A 23,864-nucleotide genomic window follows, 5' to 3' on the forward strand; every position below is an offset into this window, starting at 1 on the left:
CCACATTTTCAGCATGGAACAACATGTGGAGTAGGCTCCAGCTCACATCTAATTCAGTGCTTTTCAGTTGTCTCTGCATTTTTACGTGAGCATTTCACAATTGCAAAAACTTTTTTTACAAAAAACGAAAATGAAAACCAAAACAAATCAGTTTTACTAAGGCATACTAGTCTAAACATACCTCAAGTATTTTAAGAGAATGAGAGCAAAAATGTTCGAGTTGAAAATGATGACTTAAAACGTCTGAGTGACTAATGCAAGCTTACTGCCAGATTGCAATGGCATCACTCATGCATTCAACCCCAGCACCATCAACCACGCTTGGCCCCCTACTTCATAAGCTGACTGACAGGTGGCAGAAACACGATCTGTAAAGGCCTTCCATGAAGGAAGCTCCCCCACTTTAATGGGCACTCTGCCCACTCACCAACCAGTGGACAACAGCACAGTGGCCTCTGCAGCTGAATACAATGATAATGTGTGGGGGGAGCCGGAGGTGGGGAAGCAAGACTACAAAAGGACCCAGGGGCATGAGAAGGAGAGGGGGACAAGGGTATAATGGAGTTTTTGGCTGATAAATCAAGTGCCAAGGCAAGAACCGAGTGTCCAGGGCTCAAACGGGAAATGGGAGTCTGGCTCCCACAATAGTGTATGAGGGAGTCCCGAGTGGGTTGTCCACAATAGAACATCAAGCAGCTGCTGTTAACTACAGCCAAGGTCTTATTGCTAAAGTAAGATGGTCCCACCTTTTAGATTTAGCATTTCTTCACTGACGTACAGCTAATGCAGGGATTACTGCACGTACATTATCTGCAAAAGGTTATATTACTTGGTCTGTGAACTCCCATCGCTGATTTTCACTTCGCCAGTGAGCAACAGTGTAAACATACTCTTGACAACAAACGTTTTGGGATAGCTGGCAGTGTGCAAGTAAGGTGTTACTTTTTAAAGCACATCATTACAAAGTGCTTCACAAACATATGGACATGCAAAATTTGGACAAAACGAAACATACAGTCATGTAGGCAAAGTAGACAAGCATGCAAACATGAAAACGAGAGAAATCACGCCAGAATAAAACATTAAAAACCAGAAAAACAGGGCATGGGAACACTTAAAAAACGATTTTGGAGAGATGTAAATATAATCCACAAAAAAAATCACCTAGAATGTACCTGATTACTTAAGACAGCAAAGGAATGATCAAATACAGGGTACAATATGTACTGTATTATGTAACAGTAAAAAGTGTTACTGACAAAAACGGAATAAAACATACATAGAATTTTTTTTTTGTAAAATATACCCAACAGCCACCGGTCTGCACCGCAATATGTGCATGCGTCATCACTCTGTGAGGTAACAGCACATAATGGGTTGTAATGTAGTTTGTCTGATTAGAGCTGCCGTAGCGCGACATCATTGGCCAGCGGAAGCAGGAGGAATGATTTGCATGTTCTAGCTAAACAGTCAATCACAGTGATCTCCATTTTGCACACTGTAATTGATGGCACAAACTATGTCTAGAAAGTGCAATGACTTACTTATTCACAATTATAAATGTTGCTTTTTACTTAGATTTGTTCCTGATGTTTGGCATTTTAGTTCATGAAACCATGACAGTAATTGGTCACACAAACAATGACTTTTAACCCTTATGTGATAGGAAGAGACGTTCTTCCTATAATATAATGTCAGAAGAGTGATTTAGGTACATATCTTATTCACTCTCAGCCATTTTCATTGAAGCAATACCCTTCGCTCCCGGCTGGTTAATTGGATTTTGACTGATTTTGCAAGGCCCACAGAATATTGTGTTCTATTGCTATAAAAACATGGAACCTGCCAAAAGAAAGATAAGAGTCTCTTCTTTCATCAGTAAAAAAAAAAGTATATTTATATCTGTTTCCGTTTGTTAAGTGTTTATTTAAATTGAGTATTGGGAGCATTCATAAGCTGAGGGTCCGCGGACATCGGCTCTGCGACTAGTCTTTACTTTATGGAGGAACACAGAAATGGCACCGGGTAACCGGACCTCCTCTTGCCTCTAGCCTAAACATTGCCATGTGTGCAGCTGCCTCATAAGCTATCTTTTATTTTGTCTGCAGTTTCCTTTTCTTTTATATTTTACAGGCATATCACAGGCAATTAATTGCATCAGAGTAACGCAGTGGAATTTCCAGCATTCAACAAATTAGGGTTGAATAATAGAGCAGTTTTGACTACCAATGGAAAAATGTTGTCATAGCAAGTCATGTGTGGCCTGTTCAGGTCCATTTGAAACCAATATACTTTCTCTTTTTTTTATCCGAATGGATGGATGGATGGATGGATGGATGGATGGATGGATGGATGGATGGATGGATGGATGGATGGATGGATCTTTATTGTCACCAGGGAGCAATATGTTGTTTTTTCCTTAATGCTCATGCTCTTTGGCTCTCAGGTGAAATGCTGATTATTGGTAGTATATTAGAGGATGTTCACTTACAGTTAGCTGGCCAACAGCAGCAGAGCAGCTTTCACTTGAGTTTGCCCGTGGCCCAGGGTCCAACTCTTCACAAAGAGCCTGTCAATAGATCATATGTAAAACAGATGTGTGGCAAAATAAGGATTGTATACAATCATCATGTATGATGCATCTGGTTTATTTTATGTATACTACTTTTAAAACAAACCTAATAATCTGGTTTGTAAAGTATATAATCTATCAAGCAGAAATAATAAGTACATACTTTGTTGTATACCCTTTTGCTATTCCTTTTGTTAAAAAATTGTACCCATGACTAAGAATGATGGCTATGTTAATGTAACAGTTGCCATGGTGATTTGATTAAATATAATGATCTCAAGAAGTTCAACTAATGGAGTGTTTCGATCAAAGGCTGCCATACTCGACATTTGGCAATCTTTTCATTTTTTGTCAAATAGTGGCACAATATAGAGAAGTCCCAAATGGAGTCTGACTCCCATGTAACACAGTTGAAGTCATAGTATTTTACTCTTCTGTCTCGTGTTCTTGTTCTTTGTCTCCGTCCCCGCGCTAATCTCACTCTGTCCAACTGCATTTTACAATAAAAACCCATCACAATACAGATTACCACACAGGGAATATATAAAACTCCTGTTGCACAGAAAAACTATTCTGGGATAAATAGGTTTAGAGAACCTCTTTTCTGTATGACCAAGCAGCTTAACAGGGCAGTTTAAAAAAAATAAAATAAACAGATAAATAATTTAGGGGTGCCAAAATTAGTGCATTAATTTTGAGTTAATTTAAAGTTCTTTCAACACCACTAATTATTTTAACGCACGATTAATGACCACCCCTTGCTTAGAAAGCCTTTACTGAAGGAATTCCTGTCGCCACGCAGCAGACACGTCCACGTCAACATTTAGCAGTAATAGATTTAATAATAATGGATAGATTTGTGGAGACTGAGGTCAAGTTGTATTTTACTTCATGTTAAAGATTAGAGCGCTCCTAATATGAAAAGAAAAATGCACTGAGCTGTCTCTAACGTCTTCCAAATGTAATTATGCCATCCAGTGGCAGAAAAATTATCTCAACACAAATTAATATCACACTCCTTTTTTTTATAGTACAGTACACCTTTGTAATTCAAATTTTTACTAACTAACATTGTTGTTAAATTACTGTATAAAAGACAGCCATATTTCTATTAGTTTACATTTTTGTCCACTTTTATGTTAACAGTATGAAAACATACATTTTATTGATATAAAAATTGAGAGTAAGTTGTGCAATTAATTACGATTAAAAAATGTAATCGCCTGACACTCCTAAAATAAATAAATAAAAAGTGGATGTGTTTTGAATCTGCATTCCAAACAAAACACCAACAGTTAAACTTGATTCAAATGAGCTACATGAGCATGAATGATTGACTGTAGTGCCAACAGAAGGAGACAGTAATGTGACGGCACCAGATATCGCAGTGCATTATTGGACTTGTAGCATCAGAGGTGTGTGCATCATACAGTTTGTTAATTTAGACATAAGAAAAAGAAACTTGGTAGTCCGAATAAAAGTAGGCAATATCTTGAGGATCTTATGTTTCACTTTTCAGTACTGTGACCCTATATATTGTAAATCTGTCAAAAAATTATTAATGTCCAAATATCAGATGATATTCTATTTACTAGTACCTAGAAATACTGAAACTAATAAACTACGAATTTAATGTAAAAAAAAAAAAAAGAAAAGTTTATTTGCAAACAAAATTCTGCACATCTAAATTACACACTATATGTGGAGAAGTGAAATGTGGTCAAATTCTCTTGAGCTACTGACTGAAGCCACATAGCAGCACAAAAGTAGCGGTAAGGCGCATATGCAAAAGATTTAAGTTCAATCATGCATTCAGGGCTGGACACCTGATCTTTCGCTTAAAGCTCCCCCAGAACCATGGGAGTACGGTCGGGTCTCACAACAGGCCTCCTACCTCCAGCGATCCGCTAATACAGAGCCTCTGATGGGATGGTGTTTATTCACTTCAACACTGCTCAGTGGGGACTACTGTGTGTGGTAGGTAAGTGGGCAGTACCAGAGGCCCTGTGTTGATATGTGTGTCTGTGTGCAAAAGGGGCTACTAAGAAGAACAGGAACAACCTTTATTTGTCCTGCTGAGCTAATGGAAAAGTAGTTTGTTTTTATCGATTATAAATAGCCTATTTAATGCCTTTACTTTTTCAAAGCCCGATATTGAATCATTAAATCATAAATCAACTAGACTAAGTGAAATTTCTGCAGAAATTGCGTGGGAATGCTGAAAGCTGAATGCTTATGACATAAATTGAATGATAAATTATATGAAAATTACAAAGTAATTAATTATTTATTACTAGTGATAGTAGTAGTAGGAGTAATAGTATTAGTATTAATAGTAATTATTAAGAAGTAACTTGTAGTTGAATGATAAAAGAATAAAAAGAAAACTTGAACTGCATTCTGGTGAACCATCAACTCCTGTTTACCGGAGCTGAAGAGTTGTCCAAGCAGGGTTTGAACTCTGGTCTTCTGGTGTCGCAGGCAATTGCTCAAACCACTGTTCCATTGCTGCCATAGAAGAACCTGTGACATATTCTATATAATTGTCGTGAATATGTCAGTGTATACAAAGCTTGTGTTGAGTTTGAATTTTGAATATAGAATGAAGTAAAAACTTAATGACAAAATACATCAAATTGTGCACTCCTTCTTTGCTCTACACACCTAAGAGAGAAGTGCAACCTCCTTATTTATAGATGTACATGCAGCAATAGTTACTGCTTTGTAAACTTTATGATGTAATGTTGTAAATTGAAAAATCTAATGTATCCGTATTGAAGTATTCCGTTTAATGAATCGCTCTAATCCTACTTTAAAAAACCCAAAACAGACTTAGGTATTAGGGGTGTGCCCAAAAAATCTATTCTCATAAGAATCGTGATTCTCATTTAGAACGATTCAGAATCAATTTTAAATGTCCCAACATCGATTTTGTTTAAATTATTTTATACTGTCTTGCCCTTGTTTGTGTGTGCCTTTATTGGGAGCACTGTTCATGTTGTACACGATTTGGCCACTTAGGGGCAGTGTGGTTTCATTCTGATACACTGTTAAGGCGTAGCCACATTAGAAAGTAGAAGGAAAAAGTCACGATCAAGTTATGCCAATAAAGTTGTTTTTTTTGCAGCGTAGGAAAACCATATGCCGGCGAGTAATGTTAAGATGCTTCTCTGTTTACATTCCTGAAGCGTTTTGTATGAATAGACCTTCATTTGAGTGATGAAAGTTCCGCGTGATGCGCGCTAATTAGTGTTAGCGAGTTAATGGCACTTTCCATTGTGCGTTAGCCTTCAGCTAGCTACACGTTTGGGAAACAAGCTAAACAAAGTGTGTTTGCATTTAAGTGTGTACTGTGTTTTGTGTTTAGATTTACAGTTCACCTCAACTGGAGCGTAATAAATGGCTTGATACGGTAACAATAGTACTGTTAGTTTGAGTTCATGTTGCTTGGTGGACTGATTAGAGTGAGAACACACTACAGGAAGTGAGGTAGACCGAGAGTGTCTATGAGCCAGGAATAACGTACTGTACTATGTTGAGTTATGGAAATAAATACAAGTAAGCAAGTCACAGCTTTAATCGTCCACATGATCAGTGACAATGGAACAGGGTGAAACAGATACCAGCATTGGACTCTTTTTGAGGGACTGTTCACTGTCTGCTAAACTGTACTCAGTCTGCTCAGGGAGGGCAGAATATACTGTAAAAGTTATACAATTTATAGCTAGTTACATAGAGTAGCAGTTGTGGTTTACATACTGTTTTTGTGGAAAAAGAAACTCGCCTTATAATTCAAAACTTAATAAATGTCAATAAAATTGTTTAAAAAAATAACTATAAAAGGAAGACATTTTAATGTCCCCATTTGCCCATTCTGTCTTGCAAACCAGACTGGACCGATTCTTTGCACATCTATAAATTGAAGCAGAAATCATTGTCAATCCAATTGTTTTGAATCAAATATTGTTCTCTGAATCGAAAATCGATTCTAAATCGAATCACAGACCCGCAAATCGGAATTGAATCGAATCGTGAGACAGTTAAAGATTCCCACCCCTATTAGGTATATTTGTGCAAAATTTAGGACATAAAAAAGATCAAACCTGTAATAATATACGGTATACAAATATAGTAAAGTAATGGAAACAACAACAAAAAAGTATCTAATATGTAGCTTGAGTTTCATAGCCTGAATGCTTTCTCAGGGCTTGAGAGCTTTGGACAAGAATGTTTCTTAGGCTTCTTTCAGTAACAAAGAAAACATTTTAGCCTCCTCATAATTCCTCCACAAGCCCCTCTAAGCTCCGAGGGTCCTTCCTCCTTTAGATATCGCTTTGGTCCTGTCTGGCATCTCTATACCAAGCCTGCCACACACCATTCAAATAGTCTGCATGACACCTTTGGGACCTAGCTGACCTTCCTGTTGACGTCAAAGTAAATCCGTTGCTGCAGCTAGGGGCTCCACCCAGGGGGCTGGAGGTCTAATCACCACATTCATTACTGCAGCCACAGAGGAAACAACAATTCCTGAATTGTCACAAATGACATGTACAGTAGCCTCAGCAAAAGAAGACTTGACTAGCAGTGACTTCCATTTGTTCAAAGTTGACAGATACTGTATAAGCAAAGTAAAAATTTGGCCAGGTAACCATGTTACCTCAACAACCTTGAAACATACCACAAAATGGGTTCTTGCACTGCAAAGACCAATTATTAAACAGTTGAAAACAGTCACTGCTAAATAAGAACAATATCTGTACTGTTTTAACCTTGAACACAGCTTTCTTTCTTTCTCTTTCTTTCTTTCTTTAACCTGGTTTCTATTATTCAAAATCCTAAGTTGTCCTTTATTTAAGTTTCAATATGATCAGTTAAAAATTGCACTAAGCAGAGTGCCATAAAGCCAGCAAGAATGTATCACCTACCATTTTAACTTTAAAGCTCTGATACCTCAAACCTCCATGGAAGTAAAAATAATAATAATAATAATAATAATAATTCTGAGCATATATGCTGTTTAGAACAGCTGTAAATTTATCTTGATCTGCTCTATCCCTGAAAGATAGCCATGATATAAATAGTGCTAATGCGTTGTAGAAAAAAACAGAGAAGCCAAGTCTGCCCTGTTCCTCTGTTCTTGTTTTTAGAACGATGAATAAAATAAATAAATAAAAAATCCACATATCATGACTCTACTATCAGGATCCAAATGGACTAACTAGGAAAATATACAGTAAAAAAAAAAAAAAAAAAAAGTCGGCACAGCATTGTTCAAGTTTTTGTGATACATCTGTGATTTACATTTTTTCGTCAAAATTAAGATTCAAAATATCCACCAGGAGAAATATGATAGCCCCACGAAGCCCACCACCCCCACCTCCAGAGTTGTTGTATGACCAGCCCAGGATCTCACTGTCTTTCATCCCTGAGCGCAACATCCCTAATATGGTCAACAATTTATAGTATGTTGACAGTTGAAGTAACAAGCTTCAAAATTCTACAGTGGAAGGACATGGCATTGTTCTTGAGTTGTTTCTGATTCACCAATTTTAGTTAACTGCTTAAAGACATTTTTGCTAATCTTTTTGTACTTTTTTAATCTATACATAATTCATGTCATGCCCTCATGTGAGTGGTTCAATATGCATGCTTGACTTCACTGTGCGCATAAGTGGCACGATAGTCACTTAACTTTCTTCTTCCTTTAGCTTTGTGTGTTCTTATTGGAAGGTTCTCTGAGAGAAAGCACTGTCCAGATGGATGTCTTTAAGATACCAAAAGCTTCCACAGTTGAATTCTTGGGGTCAAGGTGGAAAAAGTGGTCCAAAAGACAGTTTTCCCACAATGTCTACGCAGCTATAGCCCCCAGCTGCTCAAGGACTTCCATAACAACAGCTGCACAGAGGTTTAGTGGTTCATGTTGCTATGACAACAGCAGGATCAATTGGCATGCACAGACTCAGTGCTAATAGTGAAAGTGACATTATGCCAAAATTCCACCTCAATAAAACACAGACAGGTTTTTAACTGCTTTGAGATTCAGAAGAAGGCAAAATCGTTAATGTTTCATTTTTAAGCAAGTAAGTTAAGCTTGAACATTCCTAGGAATAACCCACACACATTGACAACTAATTGAATAACCTCAAACTCTTCAGTTTTATTTAAGATTTGCTGCGTACAGATGCTCATACAATAGATGTTGTCATGCCAAGCTGGATGTGCCACAGAACTCTGATCAGCAGGATGTGTAAAAATCATGTGTTTTTGTTCTTGTAAAAAACAGGATATTGGGCCTGAGAAGTATCGTACACACGTACAAAACTAGTACCAAAAGGATGTTAAGGAGAAAAATACAACAGTGGCAAAAATACATTACAAATTTATTCATTAAAAAGCAGTTTGTGTAATTTTTATGTTGTCTGCCATGCATCATCCAGCCATGTCCAGAGCATTATAGTGATTCAAAACGATGGCTTTAGCTGGTAGTCCCACAGGGGTAACCAGAGCTGGTGCAGCATTGCCATGGGGATAAGCTCCAACATTTAACGAGCCTGCAACTGATAAGGACAGCTGTGCTAGACAAAACAAGTCACAAACTCACTTAGTTTGCTTGTTAATTTCCAGCCTCAGTTTGAGGTACTCTTACTTCAGGTCTCTATAATATATTGGAATTAAAGGACGATTGCCTGATATTTGACAACGATTCAACTGTATATATCTGTTTTTATGTGGGTACAGGAGGGTAACTTTTACATATTCGTTGCCATTTTTATCTCTGTAAAGCACTTTGTGCTGCATTTCTAATGAAAATTAAAGATGAAAAGATGAAAGAAGATGAATATATGTAAAGTGCTATATGAATCTACCTGTCCATTTTCCAAACTGCTTATCCTCACAAGAGTTGCGGGTGGAGCCTACTGCACTCAATTGCCCTCATTCATTCATTCATTCTATAGTGGTGGACTCACACTTCCCTCTCCTTAACCACTTTGTGCAGCTTCTCTTGGGGGATATAGAAACGTTTTGACGTTCTGTCCTGGGTCGTCCCTAGGGCACCCTTCCATTGGGGGGTGCCCGGAACACCTCAACAGGGAGGCGTTCAGACAACATCCTAACAAGATGCTTGAGCCACCTCATCTTGCTCGTCTCAATGCGGAGGAGCGGTGGCTTGATTTTGAGCCCCGCCCGTATGACCGAGCTTCTCACCTTTTTTCTAAGGGAGAGTCTGGACATCAATCTGCCTGTTGATCTCTCTCGCCATCTTCACCTCACTTGTGAACAAGGCCCCGAGATACTCGAACTCCTCCACCTGGGGAAGAATCTCATTCCCGACATGGAGAGAACACTCCCTTTCATGACCGAGAACCATGGTCTCAGATTTGAAAGTGCTGATTGTCATATCGCTTCACAATCGGCTGCAAATTGTTCCACTGAGAACTGAAAATTGCAGCTTGATGACGCCAAAAGAACCATATCATCTGCAAGATGCAGATACGTAATGTGGTCACCAAACCAGAAACTGTGACTAAGGGCAACCGTGGCGATGTCCAGCGTTCACTGAAAAAGAATCTGCCTTGCTGCCAGCATTGTGGACCAAACTCTGACCCTCCAGTAAACGGTAAAAAGCAAATCCACAAAGCACATGTAGACTGGTTGACCGTACTTCCACGCACCATTGAGGACATTTTCAAGGGTGTCGAGGTGTACCAATGTTCTACAGCAGGATGAAAAACAAACTTCTGAATCTGAACTTCGGCTTCCCAACGGCCCTTCCTTTTTATAGCATCCCCGAATAGACCATACCCAGGAGGCTTAGGAGTGTGATTCCCCTGTATTTCAAGCACACCCTCCGGTCCACCCTTATTAGACAGGCGAATGACCACCCCGGTCTGCCAATCCGGACTGATGTCCCTGATGTCCATGCCATGTTGCTGAGGCGTGTTATCCAGGACAGCCCCACAATATCCATAGCATTTAGGAACTCTGGGCTGATCTCATCCACCTCTGGGGACTTGCCACCGAGAAGCTTTTTAACCGCCTTGGTGACCTCAATCCCAGAGATAGGAAAGCCCATTTCAGAGACCCTAGAGTCTGCTTGGAATCGAGGATGTCTTTAAAGTATTCTCCCCACCAATTCACAACATCCCAAGTCAAGGTCAGCAGTTCCCCAGCCCCACTATGCACAGTGTTGATGGTGCACAATGAGAGACGGCAGATTGTGGGCCAAAATTTCCTTGAAGTTGTCCATAAAAAGTTTTCAATGGCCTCACCAAACTGCTCCCATGCCCAAGTTTTTACCTCGCTGACCATAAAAGCTGTGATACACTTGTCCCAATCAGTACCCATCAGCTCGCTTCCTCAGGAGTCCCACAAGCCAAAAAGAGCCAATAGAACTCCTTCTTCAGCTTGATGGCATCCCTCACCGCTGGTGTCCTCCAACAGGTTCAGGGGATGCCGCCACAAAAGGCACTGACCACCTTAATGGCCACAGCTCCATTCAGTTGCCTCAACAATGGAGGCACGGAACATGGTCCACTTGGACTCAATGTCCCCCGCATCCCTCAGGACATGTGCGAAGTTCTTCCAGAGGTGAGATCTGAAACTCTTTCTGCCAGAGGACTCTGCCAGACATTCTCAGCAGACCCTCACATTATGTTTGGATGTGCTAATTCGAACTGACATCTTCCCCCACCTTTGGAGCCAACACACAACCAGCTCGGCCCCTCTCTTCACTCAAGTGTCCAAGACACGCGGCCACAAGTCTGATGATCACAAAGTCGATCACTGAAGTGCGGCCCAGGGTATCTTATGTCTGAACATAACCGATTTGACCTTGCCCTTCCAATACCTTTGTATGTGTACGTTTCTTCGTACATACGTCACAACGTACGTACGATTTTGTATGGTTATCGGTATCTTTCAGCTTAACCTGGCACATGCATTATAACTAAGATGAGTAAAAAGGAACTGCTCATACAGAATTGGCTAAGAGCCATGTTGGTCTCTTCAAAGACATTCCTTTTCCCATACAGTATCTCCTTTCACTTACACAAAGGTAAATGACGTGACTGTGGTGAGTGTGAGCAAGCTTGACTTTTCAGTCTTTTCTACTTATAGATTTTAATGAGAGCGTGATTTTATATAATAAAATTTAATGTAAACTTAGTGATTGACTGGTGATCCTGTGTACCCTCCCTCTTAGCAAATAAGCACAATAGTGGTATTGATACAGGATTTCTCTGTCCAATTCTATCGTTGTATTTGAGAATTTACATCAAATAACCAATATTTCTCATTACTCTCTATCATATTTCCGGAGCTCACTTAACTATAATAACTAAAACAGCAAAGGAATCTTGCCAAAAGTAGAATGCAAAATGTGGAATGTGAGAGAAGCCAAATAAGAGAAGGAATTCTGGTTCTTGCTGCAATGACTAACTTAACAGACGGCATCCTGCTGAGGCCGTCTTGTGATGTGTGGAAAAACATACAAGTCAGGATATCTTAGTTGAAACAGTTGCTTGCTCCAGACAAAATCAGTCATCTTCTCTTCTGGATATACTGTAGTATTACCATTAAAACCACACTATTTTTTTTATATATTTTACTTTATATTTCCATGCACAACATTGTTGCATACAAATAAAATAATATAAAAACAATAATAAAGCACAATAAAAGGAGTGAATACATGCGGCATAAATCAATACAGTAAACCATGCTTATTTTTGACTATGTGCAATCAGAGTAGATACAGCAGAAACTAATTAATTGACTCTGATTTCTCCAGGATGCTCTTACACGAAAGATACTTTAGATAAAAATACATTAATTTAAGTTTCTTTCAGTTCCGGCGCAATATTTTAACTGCAACTGCTGTCTTCCTGGGATTCAATTATGGTAATGTACATTATCTGTACAGAGGGCAGTACAGTTAAGTAATGGTTAGCACATCTTTCTGATTTCTAATCCAGAGGTCATGATTTCGAAACTCAAACTCCTCTATGGAGTTTGCAAGTTCCTATGTATGCCTGAGTTGTCTTATTTCCTCACATATTCCAAAAACATGCATGGTATGATCACCGAAAACAAGCAATTGTCCATGCATGTAAATGTGAGTGTGTCCGGAGTTCAACAGGCTTCCCTGCTGACATGCATTGCCACTACGCCACTACTAACAACATGGCTGCATACAAGTGGAGCTTGTTTACAAAAATGCGGTCGCCGGTCAGTGTTGCCAAATGAGTGACTTTGTCGCTGTTAAGAAACTTTCCAAACCCCTCTCGTGACTATTTTGAAAGTAAATGACTAATTCCTGTTAAGAAACATACATGAGTGGAAGGCAATGGCAGAAGCCAATCATGATTTGCCAGTGACAGAAAGCAAAAGCCGACGGTGTAAAGTGCTCGCACGACATGGACAAATTAGTTACCCTGCCTTCACATGCTATGGGAAAGATGGACCTAACCACTTGGACACTCCTAATTACGACTGAGTTCAGTTAATTTGCTTTTGTTGTTGTAGAAATTAAAAAGTTTTTCAACTTGGAAACTCGGGTGTCAAAATAAATTCCCAGTTGTCCAGTGGAAAATAAGACATGAGGGGGCGGGGCGTTCACTGCAATTTTCAACTCGCCATGTGGTATTTACCATAATTTTCGATACCACATGAAGGCAGCAAAAGTCATTACTGTTCCACAAAACCTGTGGATGCCGTTAGAGCACTTCAAAACTGTCAAAACAAATCAAGAAGACATTTTAACCATCTGTGGACTGTGAATGTTAATACTAAAAACTAGGGATGAGCACGAGTGTCCAGTACGGATAATTCCTTATTACCCGTATCCGACGCTCCATCTCTCTCTTTCTCTTTCTCTCTTTCTTTCTCTCTCTCTCTCTCTCTCTCTCTCTCTCTCTCTCTCTCTCTCTCTCTCTCTCTCTCTCTCTCTCTCTCTCTCTCTCTCTCTCTCTCTCTCTCTCTCTCTCTCTCTCTCTCTCTCTCTCTCTCTCTCTCTCTCTCATAAAAAAAATTGTTCTGTAAATAGTTCCTTTATTATTGTGATCAAAAACACTTAATTTCAATTCTCACACTGTTCAGTAAATATTTATTCCTACACATACATGTTCTGAGTTTATAAAAAAAACCTCTTCTTTTGTAATCAAAAGCACTGATTTCAGTGATTTGAATCTCAATTTTGGCGATAGTTTTCAAATAAACAAAATTTATAGCAACTTTTGATCAATCCATAGCAATATCACACTTTATTTGACCATTTATTTTAAGTATAAAATTGAAAAAAAAAAATACCGATATAAGCCCCACTGATTTCAGATCAAACCCACTTCCGGTTTAGACCACGCCCGCTCGAAATACAGATACAGATCATTTAGATGGTTGAACAGATACAGAGAGTGGTGTACTCGTTCATCCCTACTAAGAACGTGTCTACCAATCAGCAACCTCATCCACTTGTGTCGTGTCGAGGTGTTTCTCATTGTCTCATTAGTTTGCTTGAATTCATGCTGCATTCGAGGAAGGTGGGAAGTCGGACATATCCTATTTGGATTCTTCCAGTTCCGTCATCAAAGCATTCAAGGCAAATGCAAACAACAAAGTTGGCTGATTCTGATAACTTGTTTGTTATTCTGGTTAACGCAGCCAGTCCAAATCACTTTATGTTATGTAAAGGTACTTCTTTTGAATAACAAAATGAATGTTATAATAAATAAATAAATATGTTTATAATTGTGCAAATTACATTTTGCCATTCACTGGCTTTGTCTCTATGGGGGTCATCATTTGTCGAGATTATAGCCAGTCAGTGATAACTGGGTCCTTTTTTTTTTGTGCTGTCAAAGTTAAATCATTAATTCATTGATCAATCACAAAAAATTAATCATGTATTAATGTAGATTAATCACACTATTAGTTTTGATCGCAGATGATCATTTAGCTTGACAGCGGATGTTTACGTTAAAGGTAGCACATGTGTTTGAGCAATAAACATGCAACTACAGTAAACTTTTTGATCATTTTAAATTGTGCAAGTAATTAACTGATTACAAAAACAGGAGGATGAGAGCGTGCAGTGGATCAAAAATAATTGAAAACATCCTCATAACATTAAATGTAGAAAGAATTAACACATAATAACAGGTGCTCTTCAAAAACGTGTTGTTAAAAAGCCTTTTTAAATAAGTGATTAATCATGATTAATCAAAATTCTAAAATGTGATTAATCTGATTTTAAAAAATAACCGTTTGACATCTCTATTTTTTTAAACATCTTTATTACGACTTAGCAACTCGGCTCTCCGAGTTCTTGTGAACACTTCCTAGTAAAAAAGAAAAGTCTGACTTCTCACCTTCCTTGAATGCAGACTGAGTACCATTTTTCTGTACAGTCCTTGTTGGATCATTTTCATCAGTGTTTACTCGTTTGAATGTCTGTTTCTTTGAATCAATTTCTTTTAGACTTTTGTTAGTTTCTTGAAGACTCCAAAGTGTCTTGTTTTCCTTTTATCTATTTATATTTCCTTGTATTTTTTGCAATTAAATACCTTTTTTTGTGAGCACACGTGACTTGGGCATAATATCCCGAGAGAAAAAAACTCACAAATTTGCTTACACTTTATAAAGTGGCAAATTTGGCACTTTATTATTTACACATTCATACATTTTGGTATTTTTTTGTACAAATTTCACACCTTTTTTTTTACAGTACATATGACTATACTCACATATGTGTGACTCATTTTAATCTTTTGATCTGAAACCAAAATGTCTCAGCATACAACAAAAACAAAGGAAATGACATTTCCGTTTTTGAAGGGGACTGTATGCCTAAAAATGTCTACAGTTTCCAAAATGTCAATATCACTTTTTTTTTTTTAATAATGTATAACCAAAACAAAAAGTGCAAAATTCCCAATGCCAGCAGCAAAATTTAAATAAATACATGGTTTCTTGAAGTTAATTCAGTTTTAAATTGCTCTCTCATCGGCCTTCAGAATTTAAAGGTTCCATAGTATGAAAATGCACTTTAGTGGGGTTTTTCAACAATAATATGCATCCGCCCGCGACTTTTTTAGCTTTCTCCTCCTTTCTAAAACTTCCGTGACTGGGTGACATCAATAAGACACGGAAGTGCACTTGACACCGCCCCCTCGCGTTAGTGGCACCACCTCTGGTAAAGGTTTGTCACGCCCACTGAAATTCGAGAAGTTGGCAGCTTCTTTTTTTTCCCCCTGGTCGGATACCTCCGTGGAGAACAATGGGGAAACAACGATCGGAAAGGAAGGTGCTGCTTTGTAAATGAAAAGCCTGTTCAGAGCTTGATTTGCAAACATAATGGATCGATCCCAGCTGTGTGTGACACGACTGCAAACGTGGAAGATGTAAATTTTACATTTTATTTGGAATATATTTAGTGACTAAAGTGGGTGGTCATTTTGCCGTGACTAACAACTCGCCACCTACTTGACGTGACTTTGTGATGCTAACTGCCCGCTAAGTGATATCGACGAGACGGCCTGCACGTTGCGACCGCGCACATTTGTGTTATTCATAACCGCTTGTAAATGTATACAAGCATTCACGGCAAATCAGAGACATTCATGGCAAAATAACACTCCCAGGAGAGTTGCCGGCTACGGCAAAACAACCACTGCCTAAACAATCGCAAACTAACGCTACAACATAGTCTCTGAAGTAACGTTATGCTACTTTTTCTTACAGTAAAATGTTATACCACTTTTCCACATATAAAAATGTTCTCAAATGTGTAAAAGACATGTCTGTCTGGCTCAAATTGGTAAGTCTGGTCGCTATGGCTGAGTCGTTTCCATTCACAACATTCAGACATGGCTAACGGAGCCGATATCACAGCCCTTTCAAGAGAGAAGGGTATAGCCTAGGCGTGGCCTGGTTCTGCTATTTACATAAAAGTGGCACACGCCTTAAACAGGCTGTTTTGAACAAAGCATTTTTTTTTTGCTGATTTGGGGACAGCAAAAATATTAGATCCAATGTCAGTTTTGACGAATGCATGTCACAGACATGTCTTTTACACAGTAGGTAGGAAATTGCAGGTTGCACAAAATGCATCCATTACTCCCATGGACTCTCAAACTGTGTTTATTTTGTATAAAATGGGGCAATGATGTCATCTACTGGTGGTTGGGCATCAGTAAAGTTGTTTCCAAGTTCGCCATTTACAGTGGAGCATAATCAGATTATCCCTCATCTAGCCTCGTTGAAAGAAATGTAATTGACAAGTATTTGTCAATGGCAGGCTAATGCCAACTTTCAGCAAAATGCTGAATATTGGCCCCAATAATGGGTCCGGCTGATAGTCGTGTGTAAAAATTAATGTGGTCCATGTGGCCATGTGGTCCATCTATTTTAATCTCAAATTAAACCACTTATATAGAAAATGTGATGTTGAAGTATCAGCATGGAGCACTTGAGCATTGATTTACCTTCAGCGGTGGATTGACCCTGCAACCTCTCTCTCCTACATATTTCCCTTTAAAACTACATAAACAATCCAAATGACAGCCAACACTATTAGATTTCCATTTTCCATTTGCACCACACCGACACCATAGTAGTCGGGGGAGACAAGTACTTGCTTCCCGCAGAAGTATTGAGACCATCACCAGAGTCGAAGCAGTTTATGAGAAAAGAAGTTTGTGTTCTTGTCATATTGCACGCGTGACATTATTTCACCTCCGAGCTCCTGTATTTACCCATGTGCTGCCTTAGCTGCTGTTTATACTCATTTTAGCACAGCGCTGTCATCAGCCTTTGGAGACGAACCTTTATGAAGTTACACGGTGAGTGAAAGGTGTGTGTCGGCGCTTCGCCGCCATCTCTCTGCTCTTTAATTCAATAGTTTATTCGATTATGATAATGAAACTCTTCCAGATGTATATTAACTCTTTGACTGCCAGACGTTTTCAGAAAAGGGATGCCGTGGGTGCCAGCCGATTTAAGCATTTTGATTGATCTTTCAAGGTCCACAGAAAATGTTGTGTTTGGACTATGGAAACACACATACTACCAAATGAAAGATTGGACTCTCATCTTTCATCAGAAAAAAAAAAGTTTGTTTCTACCTTATTCCGTTTTTCAGTAATCAACAATAGAAAATGGTTACTTTCACCCAAATGCTCTGTTTTGAAACAAAATACGGAGAAATCAAGCTTTTTGTGAAACGATATTATTTCATGCACTCTAGTGAATTTGACACCTTTTTTTTCCATGAATGATGCCACAAACACCTAAACAGTGCTTCACTTCTGTAAAACACTACCACCAACAATGAAAAAGTGTTTTTTGATAGCAAAATAAGTTTATTTACATTCAACAGTGTAACAATTTGGCAAACTATTTACAAATGTGTGCAACCGTGGTACTATTTACAATTGTGTGGATGTTTCAAATACAGTTTTTCTTTTTGTAACACTCCCCTGCGTGCAAGGGGACGCAGCAGGATTTGCACAACAGATTAGTTTCACTGCGATGGCTCCTTCGCGTGCAGACGATACACTTTCTTGACGGCCTTTTTTTCCGGGAAATAGCAAATATATACTGCAGTGTGTGTTTGGCCATGTTGCCATCAAGTCTACTCTCAGGATCATGATACGGTGACGTTACGGTGGTGTTACGTCTGGCTTCCTCATTGTCCTTCAGTTCCTATACCGGGTGGTTGATCCATCTTATCCGCTCCATTCATGGTGGCATCGTAGTCCATAACCAGTGTCTTCTCCGTGATCAGACTGTACCCACTCCTCCGATGAATATGCATTGGACTCGGGGCACTCTTTGTCGTCCAATTGAACGTCCGCCTGAGCAGAAGTGCTCGGTTGTGCTCCGCGTTTTCCGGCGTTAGCATCGCTAGCCGGTGAGGCTTTATGACGTGATTATAGCCGCCGCGTCAACGCTTCCAACTTCGGCGTCAACCTCAGCCATTGTCCCCTCAACACTCTAGCTCCGCCTCACGTCTTCTACTGACGCCTACCCAATCTTGTCCAAAGAGAGTCATCGCTGCTATCTAGGGGCCAAAAATAGGCATTATACTAACTAGATCTGCTTGATACTTTCAGCACAGCTGGCCAAGGCTTTCCTCCACCCGTTTCCCAAAAAAAAAAAAAAAACTTGGTGAACATCTTTTAACGTGTTTGGCGCTCCTCCGTAGGATTTTACTAAACGTTATTTAACGTTTTTGGCAGTCAAAGAGTTAATAATTCCACATAGAGGCTCTACCCTACAAACAGCTAGCAAAGGTTTTTTTCCCCCATGTTGTGTGTTTGAATGACAGCAATGTATTTTTATGAATGACAACATGTCAGAAGCTATAAAAGCCAGCAGCCACCAGCAGCCAGGAAAGTCATTGACATCAAAACAGCCTTTTAACAACATGCACATGCCTAAATTGACAGACTAAAAAACATGGAAAAAGTACTTCGAACACCTGCGAAATCCCCCATAATATTTTTTTTTCCCTTAAATACATAATTCTACTGCCTACATTGCTCTTCTCACAAATAATTTATTTGTTCCATTTGCAATATTTCAATATGTTGATATTTGAGAAATAGTTCGGTCATACTGTTTTACTCAAATTTAAAGTTTTTTAAAGAAATTTTCTTCAGACAAAAAAACAAAACAAAAAAGAAAAACAAATAAAGCATTGTCTGATTTTCAAAATGATTGCTGCATTGTACTGTGATTAAAGTAGCTATTCTAACCAGATTAAGCATTTTGACAAACTGTAATTTTTGGGAAATCTTGTCATGTTGCTACTTAGACTGTGTATAAATAAAAACAATATTAACTGTCATTTTGGAAAGGAACACGGTTCTTCTCACTACTGTTTTGATATTATGAGATGGAGGACTCAAAAGTCTGTCACAGATGTGCAGTGACATAAAGGTGCAGGCTGTTGTTTTTTTACCCCCTGAGGAGTGCAGAGGCTATAAGTCAAGGTCACAAATGAGAGAGTTTACACGAAATGGATGCTGAACGATTTTACGAAAAAGACAGAAATGTGAATTTTCTGACATATATTGCAATTTGGATTGAATTCACTATTTTCTTCAAATTAATCTTCAGTGTAATAATTACTATATACAGTTACATTTACAAACATGACAGAAAAATAGATCGTACCACCGTTAAGACCTCGTTATACTTCTGCGTGAGGCGACGGCGGAGACGATACGGCGCAGTGCCGCTGTACTTGTACGCAATAGGTCACCACATCACAATACACTTCAATACACATTGTTTTGAAAATGTGCTACAGTTCAACTTTAAGTCGGGGTGTCGCTACGGCTGCTATTGGCCAGGACGCCACAGAGTGGAGATTCCTCCGCATTTTATGGCCAATTTTAAGTTTACGGAACAAGGAACAAAGCCGGGCGGAGAGTTGGCCCATCACCATGGCAATTATTCAATGCCAATTTGCAACGGTTACTTTCGGCTGTAACTCACAAAAAAAAAAAGAAGATTTTTTTTTTCTTGCCATGCACACATCCACACAATCACACACACGCGGTCTCTCGGGCAGGAAGTGGATATGCGCTGCCTGCGCTTACAAACACAGTTGCCTTCACGGAAACTATCCGGGGGGGGGAGAGAAAAAAAAAGCCGAGTACGCCATCAAACAGACCAATCATGAGCGATGTTACGACCCACCATCTACGGCGTACAAGAATTGGAGACGTGTGTGCAGCACCTGGACATGAGCTACGGCGCACTTCTCGTTAATAACACGCCTGTCATTAACGCAAGAACAAACGCAGAAGTATAAACCAGGCTTTAGGATAGGCATCAGCAGGAGGATTGGTATGTAAAAAGATGTCAAACGGAAGCGATGCATTTATGGTTTAGAACTGCCGGGGGAAATGTAGCGTCTGTGAATGCTAACAAGCTATCACAAAAGAAGTTTTGCTGCTGAGAAGCAATTTGATGCTAAAAAAAGCGATGCTACAACCATGCTATTGACAAATGTAGTTTAATTAGCAGCACCGCTACTTGTAACACTGCTATTGCCCAACACTGAACACAGTATGTTTTTTTTTAAATAGCAATTTGATGCTCAAAAGAGTGATGCTACAACCATGCTAATGACAAATGTAGTTTAATTAGCAACATCGCTACTTGTAACACTGCTATTGCCCAACACTGAACACAGTATGTTTTAAAATAAAATAAAAATAAAGAAGAAAAAAACAACAACTTGGAAACATGAATTTAAAGATAAATTAACATACTGTAAAATATTGTGCATGCAATTTACAAATATGTTCGTGTCAACAAAAGTTAAGTAAGGAAGTACGGCCCAATCACTGTATTGAGAGAGCAGCTGTGGAAAAAAAGCTATGGGTGAGCAGCAGGCAGGTATTTGAAGCTGCTGGTGTCTCTGGAGTCCCAAGAACCACTTGATGCAGGATTCTCCAAAGGCTAGCAGTCACGCATAAAGCTATATTTCAGCCACCCTGAATGCTCACAAGGAGAAACATTTGCAGCATGCTCAGAAATATGAATCCAACAGCTTTATGCATGCAATGTTATTTTGGATGGCAGGGATGGATGGACTTCTGGTAAGTTGATGGATGGTCACCAGTGTTGTACCAAAAGTTCATGAACTTGTTCATATTTTGGGTGAACGTGAACTCCTGGTTGCCAGGTTTTCTCTTGTTAGAAAATCAGAGTAAAGACACCATAAACTGCCTAAATTAGGCAGGAAATGCCATTATCTGGCAACCGGCGACATCAAAATGCTTTGTACCTTTAGTAACTAACCATTACCTGGTATGGTATAAAAACAAGAACAGGCCTTCCCCTAGGGATTGTACAGACTTGTTCACGTGTCGTCTTAACTACTCAACGATGATGTTTCCAGCTTGAGGTGGTCTAGTTGTTAATCACATTTGTGCCCTGCTAGCTGAGGAAATCACAGCCACTTGCAACAAAAGCTGTGCAACCAGAATCAAATGAATCTGCTCCCGTAATTAGTGGAGAAAGAACTAATGATCGTGATTGGCCGATTTCCGTGGAAACACATGTGATCGACATATGTCAATCAATGCCTTTCACTGCCGATCACCCGCAGCTTGCACTCCGTAGCCTGTGGCCAACTAGAGACCACCAGCCTGTGTGCAGTGTCACATCCCCTCCCCCTTTGCTTCACACTGCACTGGTGCGCAGCAAACCAAACATGCACGCATCAACATTTTCCCCTATTTTCTGACATGTTACAAACCAAACCGGTAACTGAATTGTAATATATGGTGTCAATTTGAAATAGTGTCCCAGCAGCCAGCACACTGAGAAAAACAATTCCCCCCCCTTCTTCACCTACATCCATGCACTTGTGTTCTAATTTCTATGTTCTGCATAAGTTTAGTATATGGGCTGTCCATTGTCAGTGACTGACAGATTCTCTACTCCTGTGATTGTATTGATTTGTGTACTGAAGAATATCAACGACACTATTAACTAGGAATGGGCGAGTACCGATACCAGACATATTTCATTCATGGTATCGGTACTTGCGATGGTTAGCGATACTGGTATCAGTCCCCGCTCTTGTGGCAGTTTTGGGGTCAGGAACTAAACGCTGAAATGGTTATTTTGCATTTATTGACCGCCACAGGTATCTCGAGTACGAAAAATCAGAGCGCTTTTTCCTGCCTTGTAGTCGTTTCTTATAGTTATTATATACTCGGGTAAGTTTACGCATTTGCGCCCAAGGCAGTATGAATGAAGCGAACGACACGATACATGAATATGTTGTATAGGCCCTATGTTATTTTAGCGTAATGTGAAGGCTGCCACGTTATGTTTCAACTAGCTCCCGATGTGGCCTGTAGGGCAATACAAATTATTGCTAATGGATAATTTCCTGTGGCACTCCTGTTCTCTCAGGGCATACTGGTTAGGAATCACTTGCTTAAAATTCACATCACGGTATAAATCCGGTATATGCGGAATATCACATGATGAATCCCAGACTTGCTGAGTATACTGCGATACAACGAGCTGATGACATGATGATTTTAATCTGAACTTTCCAAAAGTTTGTTCCCTACGACGGCATATTAGGGCCACGTTTTTTTTTTTTTTAGAGGGTGGGGCTAATATTCAGAGAGAAAAACTTTATAAACTTTATAAACTAGACTTTATAAAGTCACTTCATAAGCGTTCTATAAACTAGACTTTATAAAGTGGCAAATTTGCAAGAAAAAAAACTCATAAATTTGTGACTTTATAAAGTGACAGATTTGCGAGAAAAATACTCAGAAACTTACGACAAATACACGTAGCGTACTACTTGGATGTTTGTGCGAATACTTTTCGGTCGTTTTTTCAAATAAGGAGATAGTAATGGCTTTAGCAAAGATTAACTATAAGATGTTAAGCATTCACTCTTTGAAGTGTTGGGTATTGCCAGTGACAAAGACGCCTCGCTTTGCGAAGGTCCATACTCTGAGGATCAAGCATTTAAGTTAATTTGTTAAAATGTATATTTACTTGTACATTTATGCTTCCATAATTAATATTTACACATTTATACATTTTGACTTTTTTTTTTTGTATAAGTAGCTAAGTTGATGTGGTCATTCACTTTTACCTAAAGTATGCTAGCTTCTGATTGGTTAGTGTTAGTCAGCTGATAGGGGATCAGGAAGTGTTGTCGCTTTAGCTGCCATGTATGACGAGTAAAGTTTAAATTAAGAATGAATCAATCTCCATCCTGCCTTTTCATTTTATAAACAGTGTCCCATTAACCACCAACGAATCCCCACATTAGACTATAGCTACGCTACGTGTATTTCTTGTAAGTTTCTGAGTTTTTTTCTCACAAATTTGCCACTTTTCTCGGGATATTGCCCCCCTGAAAAAAAATATATATACGTGGCCCTAATACGCCGTCATAGTTTTTTTTTTTGTTGCTGCTGTGACTAATGTTAAATTTTGGTATATCTTTAACACAAATGACGTCTAAGCATAGAATATTTTCATCATAGGTAGCTTTTGAAAATGTATTGTGTAAAACAAAAGACATTGACCACAAAATTGAATCTCTACATAGTAAATTCTGTAGAGTAAATTTGACTCGATTTACAGTAAATTTGACTCTATTTAGAGTTGGACCAAATAGACTCAGTCTTAGAGTAGAGTAATATATACACTTGGAAGAGAGTAAAATAAAGAACTAAAAAAAATTAATAAGTCACTCAAGGGTTGAGAAACAAACTCACAACCTTCAGCTTGGGAG

At 39.0% G+C, this 23,864-nt stretch overlaps 1 protein-coding gene across 2 annotated transcripts in view; it reads right to left on the reverse strand.

Annotated features, from left to right (window-relative positions):
* Positions 1-23,864, reverse strand: part of LOC144036631 (homeobox protein PKNOX2-like) — a 120,465-nt gene that overhangs the window by 88,532 nt on the left and 8,069 nt on the right. For both annotated transcript variants that reach the window (XM_077547417.1, XM_077547416.1), the window contains exon 2: positions 2,492-2,569. Coding sequence is in view for 1 of the 2 variants with exons in the window: in XM_077547416.1 (XP_077403542.1) it covers positions 2,492-2,569 (78 nt within the window). In the remaining variant the exon portion in view is untranslated. The remainder of the gene's footprint in view (positions 1-2,491; positions 2,570-23,864) is intronic.

The sequence above is a fragment of the Vanacampus margaritifer genome, chromosome 16 (genome assembly GCF_051991255.1).
Source record: "Vanacampus margaritifer isolate UIUO_Vmar chromosome 16, RoL_Vmar_1.0, whole genome shotgun sequence".
Taxonomy (NCBI): Eukaryota; Metazoa; Chordata; class Actinopteri; order Syngnathiformes; family Syngnathidae; genus Vanacampus; species Vanacampus margaritifer.